This window comes from Apaloderma vittatum, unplaced genomic scaffold (genome assembly GCF_000703405.1).
Source record: "Apaloderma vittatum isolate BGI_N311 unplaced genomic scaffold, ASM70340v1 scaffold23678, whole genome shotgun sequence".
NCBI classification, from domain to species: domain Eukaryota; kingdom Metazoa; phylum Chordata; class Aves; order Trogoniformes; family Trogonidae; genus Apaloderma; species Apaloderma vittatum.
The window spans coordinates 1-8,563 of record NW_009730611.1 but is presented as its reverse complement, the minus strand read 5'-3'; the positions used below and the strand labels follow the sequence as shown (position 1 = coordinate 8,563).

Sequence of the window (8,563 nt, the reverse complement as noted above, 5' to 3'; positions counted from 1 at the left end):
GGGTTAGCCTGACCTCTTTGTGGGGAGGAGACATCTTTCTTTCTGTCCTTGGTGGGAGATGGCGGCCCAGTTCCTTTGCCAATCTGTCAGAAAAATTAAAGTACGAGCAATATCAGCAGAAAGCCAATATAAGTAGTAACCAGAAAATACAAAAGCCTAATAATGATTAGTTACATGGGAATAAAAGACAAAAAGGCAAGGCAAGTGCATCAAAAATGCAAAGGCCGGAAGAAACAAGCTGCAGTGACAGTTAAGGCTCCAAGGACTGTTTACAGTCCAAGCTAATCGCAGCTGCAGTACTGCACAGGCGTCCATCAGGGGCCTATATACAAAGGCAAAGAGCCCCAAGCCTGCAATTCACCCTCTGCCCCACCATCCTGGCCCCCACCACCAGGGAGTCCTCCCTGCCACTTCATTCCCCCAGCACACCATCAGCCAGGCAAGACAGTGGATGCAGCAGTTAGCTCAGTGGTTTGAGCATGGTGCTGGCAACAAGCACCAATACCGAGGTCACGGGTTCGATTCCCGCTCGGTCCCCATGTGTTGCCAGGTCTAGTTGAGAGGTGATGTCCCTGCCCAAAACAGGGAGGTTGGACTAGATGATCTCTAAGGTCCCTTCCAGCCTAGGCCATTCTATGATTCTATGAACTACTCCATCCTTGCTGCTTACCTTCAGCCTCATATCACGGGCGTGTCTCTCGAGCTCTTTGCGGAAGTCTTCCCGGGTTAGCTTGTCTAGATCCAGGATGGAGTGCTTCCACTCAATCTGCTCCACACTGTGTGGGTCATGAGACACACAGTGGCCCAGCTTCACCTTTTTGAGAGTGTGCCAGCAGCGGCGATATGCCTCTTCAAAGTCAAAGATGAGTTCACTCAGTGTGCGGAAGACGGGTGCTTTGTACATGAGCTCCTCACGTCGGCTGATGCCCAGTGCCCCGTAGCGGCCTCCAAAGTTCACCCCCAGCACAATGTGTCGGAAGTAGTTCCCTGAGAAGTGAGTTTTGAAGCTGATGGGGAAACGGTCCAGCGTGGTCATGTTGTTGGTGAGGTAACTGACAGCAGCCACTATTCAGGAAACAACCGGTGACACCACAGTCTTGGCAAGATACTTCCTTCCTGCTTCAGACCCTCGCAACCTGCTCGGCAGACTGACCAGCTGGTACAGACATCACATGGCCATGGTTCGTTCCCCAGTTCAAGAGCCCAGCCCATTGCAAGCTGCCCTACATTCATCTGCGTCATGGGGAAACCAGACTGCGCCTCTTTAACAAGACAGTCAACAAAAGGAGGTTAATTTTGAGGCAGTTTTATGGTGCACAAGCTGCAATACTAGCACTTGAAGTGTATGGTATTCCCTAGCTCCCAAACTCTTAACGCTGTAGCATTACTCCTCAGTTTGTTTTAATCTGTGTACTAGCTACTATTTCACACACTAACTGAGGAGGAACTTTTCAGAACAGAATGCTCATCAGACTACCCTTCGGATCCATTTACTTCCCATATCTCCCCCTCCAGGTGGCTTTGCCAATGTGCATCAAGAATCTACAGGCTGAGTGACACAGACTAAGCCTGGAAGATAGCTCGGAAAGATGTGTGCTTAAAGGCGACACGTGTCTAGAATTAATAAAGGTATTGCCTAAGCTGGCAGAGAGTATTGACATACACCATAATTACAAGTTGGGGAGGATCCTTAACATTTTAACGGAGAACACAAGCAGGCAGCATTGCATTAAGGGAATGATGTTATCCACTTCCTGACCTAACTCTAGCTAGTATTTTTGTCCCTCTTTAGATGTTCCTTAGATCCTTCCTTTATCTTTTACTCACTTGTAGAGTTGTACAGAGCAGCACCACCCTTCTTGGGGAAGGAGGAGCAATTCTGAAGAACTAGTTTTGATATTTCAGAGAATTGCTTGGATTTGGATTTTATTGGTGGGGTGTTTTTTGGAGAACTGGGAAGGGAAAATGGAGGGATGTGGGGCTTGGTGACAATATCAGTAACCTCAAACCTTTCTAAGAGAGCAGAGGAGAAAACACAAGGATGGGCAGACGTGCAATTTCAGAAGGAAAGGATACATTCCCAGGATCACAGCTTCCAGGCATTTTATTGGCAGGGCCTCTTTGGTCATTTCTTTGGCCAGGTCCATCAGCCTGGGACAGGGGAAAGATGAGGACAGTTAGAGGTCTTGTGCTATGCAAGTATGGCCAGTTCAGCCCTTTTGCACTATATGTGTACGGTAGATTGCCAAGAGAGAAGGCGGCCCACTGAGGACAGGGAAAAGAAGAAAATATCTTCTTTAGGAAGATATTCAATCCAAACCAGGTCTTTACCACATGCTGCTGCTGCTTACAAGGGAGCTCCCTTCAGTGAGTCACATCAAAGCTGCCTACTAGGCCAACATCTGTTCTCAGGAAGGCCACAGCGCTTGACTCAGTGAGTTCTGGGTGGACATCAATGTGACCACAAGCAGAAGCATCAAAGGACCAAGAGCCAGCAACGTTTGCATCACAAGGTTCAAGGACAGTGAAGCCCTCTTATCTGGCATCAGTCCTACTCTCCATTCAACAAATACAGTGGAGAAGACATTGCATTGATTACAACACATGACGTTTGAGGTCACATAAGTCTATGGACTAGACCAATAGTAAGAAGCCAGTCCTGTGAGACTCTCAATATGCTGGCCAAGAGAGTCAGTGGACATCAGGTACTTATCTCCAGGAACTTACAGGCACAGCTCTTCCCAAAATCTGCAGTCAGGAGAATCCCCCTTCTCTTTCAAAGTACGAGACACCAAAAGCTTAGGGAGCCTAGATTATGCAAAGACACTCAGGAGCTATGAAGCTAGGCCTGTATAGGTAATTGGCTTTTACAAAGCTTGTTTAGGGCAGGACCTAATTTCAGAATCCATCAGAAGTTGATATATTTTGTATTCCAATTAGAAGCAGTCAGAATCTGCACAGCTTTGAAATACGTTTACATTATTTTATTGGATTTACTGGTTCATAACCACAAAACCTCTTGTCCTTGGGAAAGATCAGACACAGCTGTGCCCAGGCATGCCCCAGGCAACAGACAACAAAGTTGGCTAAAGTAGGATGGAGATACAGTACTGAAAGCCTCGAGTGTCACCTAGACATTGGCTCGGGGTTGGAAGAAAAAGCAGTGGATATAGCAAGGCCCCAACATTTTAAAGCAAGGATTAAATGCTGTAGGCCTGACAGCACTTACCCAGTCAGAGGTCTGCTCTTCTTAATCTCAAAGAATTGTGTCCCAGTGTGATTGTACCTGGAGGCAATAAGTTAAGGGCTCGGCAGCTTGGAAAGGAGAGTTTGAAGAAAACCTGTCTGAAAAACTTCCATGTTACTGTTCTCACAACCAAGTCAGGATCCCACAAATATAACAGCTATACAAGGAAGTCCTCACCTCTGTCTCCTGCATTACTCCCATTTATAGTACCTCCTTACTTACGCTGTATTTCCTTCTTAACAATTCTCTTTCTCTTCCCCACACACAGATTTCCACTCCATTTCCCAAAGGGCCATGCTGACAGCACACACACTGCTCAGCTTTCCAGTAACCAGGGTAGAATACAGTTTAATAGATCTCTGCCTGCTCCAGTATGCACAGAGCATTTGTGGTACCTTATTCTAACACTGACTGGGACCCAATCCAGAGCACAGCAACCTTAGATGGGTGAGAGGTGCCAAGCGGTCTGCCTTCTTACCTTGCTTTAGGGCTGAAGTCAGAGCTAACTGTGTATCTCATCAGGGAGATTAGACTGGGCTCACATGGCACATACCTGCTGTCCAGCACAACAGGGTTGGAGAAGTCTCATGCCCAGAACACAGTCTCACAGACATTTCTGCATATAGAAGGGCAGGATACCATGGATTCACAAAAGCAGGGTGGGTCACTGTCCTTGAGGCAACTACAGAGAAGAGTGTTTGAGTAGGGTGACCTGAGAGTCAGTTTTCTCATCGCCACAGCTCACCCATGCCTAACAGTGAGATGACACAGTTTGCAGCCTGAGACGCTGACAACCGGGTCTCAGATATGTGTAGTTTTAACGAAAAGCCACTGACCTAGAACGGTGGATAGTGGGGAAAGGCCCTTGACAACATGTCTATTTGTTACATGGAATGAACAGGATCAGAAGGTAACTTTGGCAGAAAAGGGAAGAAACAGAGCAGCAAAACAGACTGTCATCCCAAGTCCAGCTTCCTGTTTTCCGGGAGCAAGTTTCAATTCCCCTCCAGCTGCAATAGAATAAGCCTTTCTGTTCTTCACAGGGAAAGAAAGTCCTCTTTCTCCCTCTTCCTGGGTTATCACACCAGTGACTAAGGTAACAGTAAAGGATACTGAAGCTCCCTGATGTAGCGCTGTACAGCTTCCAGGCGCTCAGGGATGGGGGTGGATGGCTGGAACGCAGGCACACTTGGTATTGGAATCTGAAATGTGGAGCAGAACATAAGCCATGGCTACCAAACCCATCCGGGTTCTTGCTGAACTCAGTGACACACAGCTACAGGGAGCATGTTCATCTGAAACCAGCCCCTTTTTGCTGCCTGAAGTGAGCACACCAGCAACATTCTTCTGTTTCCACGCTGATAACTGGAAAGGGATTGAGAATGAAGCACTGCCACAAAGCTGAAAGAGAAACTGTGTGAAAGGGTCTACATTTAGCTAACGTTACATTGGAAGAATTAGATAAAATTAACTGACAAGGCAAGATGCGAGACAGGAAAGCCATCACTCGAGGGAGCTTGGCCTCATTTGAGTAGGCCAACTGGAAAGTACAAAACAAAAACAAGGAGAGAGAGAGAGGCAAAACCAGAGAATGAGTTTCCCCAAAGCCACTGGAGCATGGAACAGTCCTGTAAGAAAGGGTATAAAGGTCTCTCACTGCCTCCTGACATCTCAGATGAGTTAGCACTGCCTAGGACACAGGCTTGACAGCATCATGACTTCCCCACCTTGAATTATGTGGTCAGAGAATGACTTTTGAAAGTTCACTGTTTGGACTGCTGTCCCATTCTGAGACCTTGGCCTTACGGGTACAGTCAGATTTTCCTCACCATTTGCTCCACAGGGAATAACTGCAGCCTTGTCATCATCTGAAAAAATGTGTCTAAGAAAAGAGAAGGGTCCTGTCCACAGGACAAATATAAAGGAGTAAACACAAATTTGATGTGGCTGACAGGCTTGGAGAAGCAGCCTAGCATTTTCCCTCTGAAGAATGGCTCATGCCTTGCACACAGCCTTCTGATACCAGACTGCAGCTTTCCACAGCAGTTTGGTTTTTAGCATTTCAGTTCCGCCTCAGACTTCCCCTAGAGCTGAACTATCCCTAGCTTAGAAGAAGCGAGTCAGAACTGAATCTTCCCTTGGGCCTTCCACTCTGCTATGTGTAACTATCTCTGCTGGCCATGGCTTTGCAGCCAGCCGTGCAGCTTAGTCACTCATCACCCTCCACATGTATTTACGTGGCCACTTACTTTCTTACCTCTTTCTTCTGCTCTGGGTTGGCACAAGTGACTGATGAACCAGGTCAGGCACCTGAACCAACTGAAAGCCGAGCCAGCAAGCATAGGTAGTTCTCAGAACAGATCCCTGTCCTGGTTTGACACACAGTCATACTCTCCTTGTGCCCATCTAGAGCACAGGCCAGAGACTGCTTAACCTTGAGAGATGGGCTCTCACTGCCTCTGGACACTGCAACTAGTTTAGCAGTGGTTTCTTTCATGATCTTTCTTTTCTTTTAAAACTAAGTAGCAGCATCTGGCCACTGGTACCCATTTTCCTAGCACATGTTGGAGGTGATAATTGCCATCTCCAGTGTCTTATTTCCATACCTTGTGTAGAGCAAGCAGAGGCACAGGGTGGCTCACTTGCAGGAGAAGGCACAGGAACGGCAGGAGCAGATGCAAAACGGGGTTTGTTCAGCTGCAGCAGGAGCAGGGAAGGCTCCAGAGAGTGGCACAGGGATGGAGCCGTCTCTGGAACCCCATGAGCTGAGTCAGTTTGGATGCTATGAGCTGACACACTGAGTCATAGGAAATCATTTCCAGGCAGAAACAATGAAAGAGGTAACAACTGGGACAGGCTGACTATTTAACTTTGTTTCATTTCTTCAGCATGGAGACTTTAATGTTTTTTGAGTGGAGACAGACAGATTAAGTGCATGGCGACAGCACAGACTAATGATTCTACGTGGTTACTCCTTCCTTTACTAGTACAGACCCCCAGATCCCTTTTTCCTTAAAGGACTGTGCAACACTAGGACGGCCTAATGGCAACCAGTTTAGCAGGCGACTAGTTAATGCACAAGAGCCTCCTGCACCTCAAGTAATTAAACTGATGAAAGTACAGCATGCTCTCTCTCTCCCCGTCTCTGAGATCTGGGCCTGCAGCCCAGACTGGGCTACAGTTTCTTTTGCATCAGGTCTATAGTATTTTAATGGGGCAACAGAAGCAGGAGGAGACCAGTAAGGTCTCCATCCCTCAGTCCCACACTGATGGGATGGAAGACCCTAACCTTTTGTTTGTACCCAGCATCATCCACTGCATCTCCCAGAATGGCTATAAATATTAGGCAGTCTTCACAATCCTCCAGAAAGCAAAGACAAATTTATTTGTAACAGAAAACATAGGAAATCAGATCTATTTTGCTTTCCCTTTAGGTATTCTGAAAGCTGGAGAGAGAGCTAGGAAAAGAGCCCAGATTTCCCAGAGCATGTACCTCTGCCAGGCTTAGCAGACCAACTAAACATGTCCTTCATCCCTCACCACTTGTGCGGAGGGATTGGTTGCACCACCCCACTCCCAGATTCATGCACCCCATCAGGCTGGCTGTATGCATCGAATTGGGACTCTGCTTTTAGAAAGGAGATCCCAAGAACAACAGAGATTTTCATGTACTACGTGGGCCACGCTGTACATGAGACAAGGCAGATGGGAGTGGGGCACAGACAAAGTTCCACCTTTATCTGTATCCCCGAGGTGCTTTTTTGGCCAGCCTAGTTTGGCAACAGTTTCTTTTATGGTGCATAGCACCTCTCCAATCTTCCTTTTGGAAGCAATATGAGAACAATACCAATCCCAGTCGTTAGGCTAACAAAGAAACTAGATTTTTTCCATCTCTCTCTCTGAACCCATTAGATGCAATTCTTCCTGTCTTTGCCTTCATAACCACCTCATTTAAAATCCATAATTTCTTAATGAGGCAAGCGCACATCACTTTGTATTTCCAGCGTGCACCCACTTGATGGTCCCAGTAGCTCCAAGCAAAGCAATACCCCACCCTGTTGCTAGCAAGGAAACAACCTACAGGAGGGTGGTACTCTCAAGCCTAGCATGCATGGCCAATCAACTGTGTCCTGCCACCCTGGCACGCTCACTGGATGCTCACTCACCCCAAATCTACCAGAAGAGGAGATATCTGAGGTCTCACACCGCAGTAAAAGACACAGCCCCTGCAGCTGATCTATGAATGTATTTATAAAGTCCGATCACAGCCTCCTGCAGTCATCATTTTATGGTATTTAGTTCATGGACAACTCTTGAGAGTTATTTCCCCCAATACCCAATATTAGCTATGGTTCAAGGCCAAAATTTTGGAGTAGACTGTCCAACTCCCAACATCTAAAAAGGTCTACTCACCCTCCAGCACACAGAGCGTACCTGGCTTTTCAAAGGAGAGAGCCTTGCAGAGTACCCTCATTGCCCTAATTTTCATCTGTTGCACCAGCCATTCAAATAAACTTGATGGCAGGGAGATGGGTGGTGATACAAGCAGCCCTCAAAGATAAAAACACATCCTTAGAGGGGAAAAGGAGCTAGGGAAACAGAGCCCACCCATCCTTGTTGCTTCCTGCATCCCAGCATTCTCTCAGCTGTATGCCTGTGAGCTTGGGAAAGGGACCTCAAGGTTCTGGAGTGCTGAATGGAGTTTATAGATATGGACCCCAGCAGTGGTAGCAGATGCCAAAAAAAATGGATAGCCCAGTTTCACCTGTTATTGCAAGAGCTCATACTACTTGTGTCCCCTAACTGTGGCCCTTTGGCACCGACTATGAAGTGAGAACAGTAGAAGCACTTCACTTAGAACTCTTTGGTATTAAGAGTCTCTCTTTTCTGATAGAAACCGTTCTATGCAAAAATGCCTTTTGGTGTGGAAGACTGTACCCAAACCTAATTTCTCCCGGTTCGAAAACTCACCTTTGCCTGTCTCACCCTCCCACCTCAAGTATTCGGACTCTTATAAATTTATTTGTCCTCTTTTTTATCATTTACCCTGCCCTCCTCTATAGGGCAACCAGCCTCCCTCCCGGGGGACTCGCACATTAGCCAACTGAAGTCTGGTTTGCAGCAAGGCCTCAGAAGAAGAGGCTGCTGCTGGTGCGCCAGGACAGGGCAGAGCCCTGCAGACACCGTTCCCGCACTCCGCGGCTTCGCTTCCTGCGGGAGCACCCCCGGGGCCCCTCTTTCCAGGGGATCCCCCCGAGCCTGGTCTCCCCGAGGGGGCTGGCGAGCGGCCCCTTCCCGCGGGGTCCCACCGGTTCC

At 47.6% G+C, this 8,563-nt stretch overlaps 1 protein-coding gene across 1 annotated transcript in view; it reads right to left on the bottom strand.

Moving 5' to 3' along the window:
• Positions 1-7,721, bottom strand: part of VASH1 (vasohibin 1) — an 8,386-nt gene extending 665 nt beyond the window's left edge. The window contains 7 exon segments of the mRNA XM_009874869.1: positions 1-83; positions 671-1,052; positions 2,077-2,151; positions 3,230-3,286; positions 4,361-4,449; positions 6,741-6,763; positions 7,661-7,721. The exon segment at positions 1-83 is cut by the window's left edge and continues 1 nt beyond it. Coding sequence (XP_009873171.1) covers positions 1-83; positions 671-1,052; positions 2,077-2,151; positions 3,230-3,286; positions 4,361-4,449; positions 6,741-6,763; positions 7,661-7,721 — 770 coding nt within the window.
• Positions 7,722-8,563: the final 842 nt, after the last annotated feature.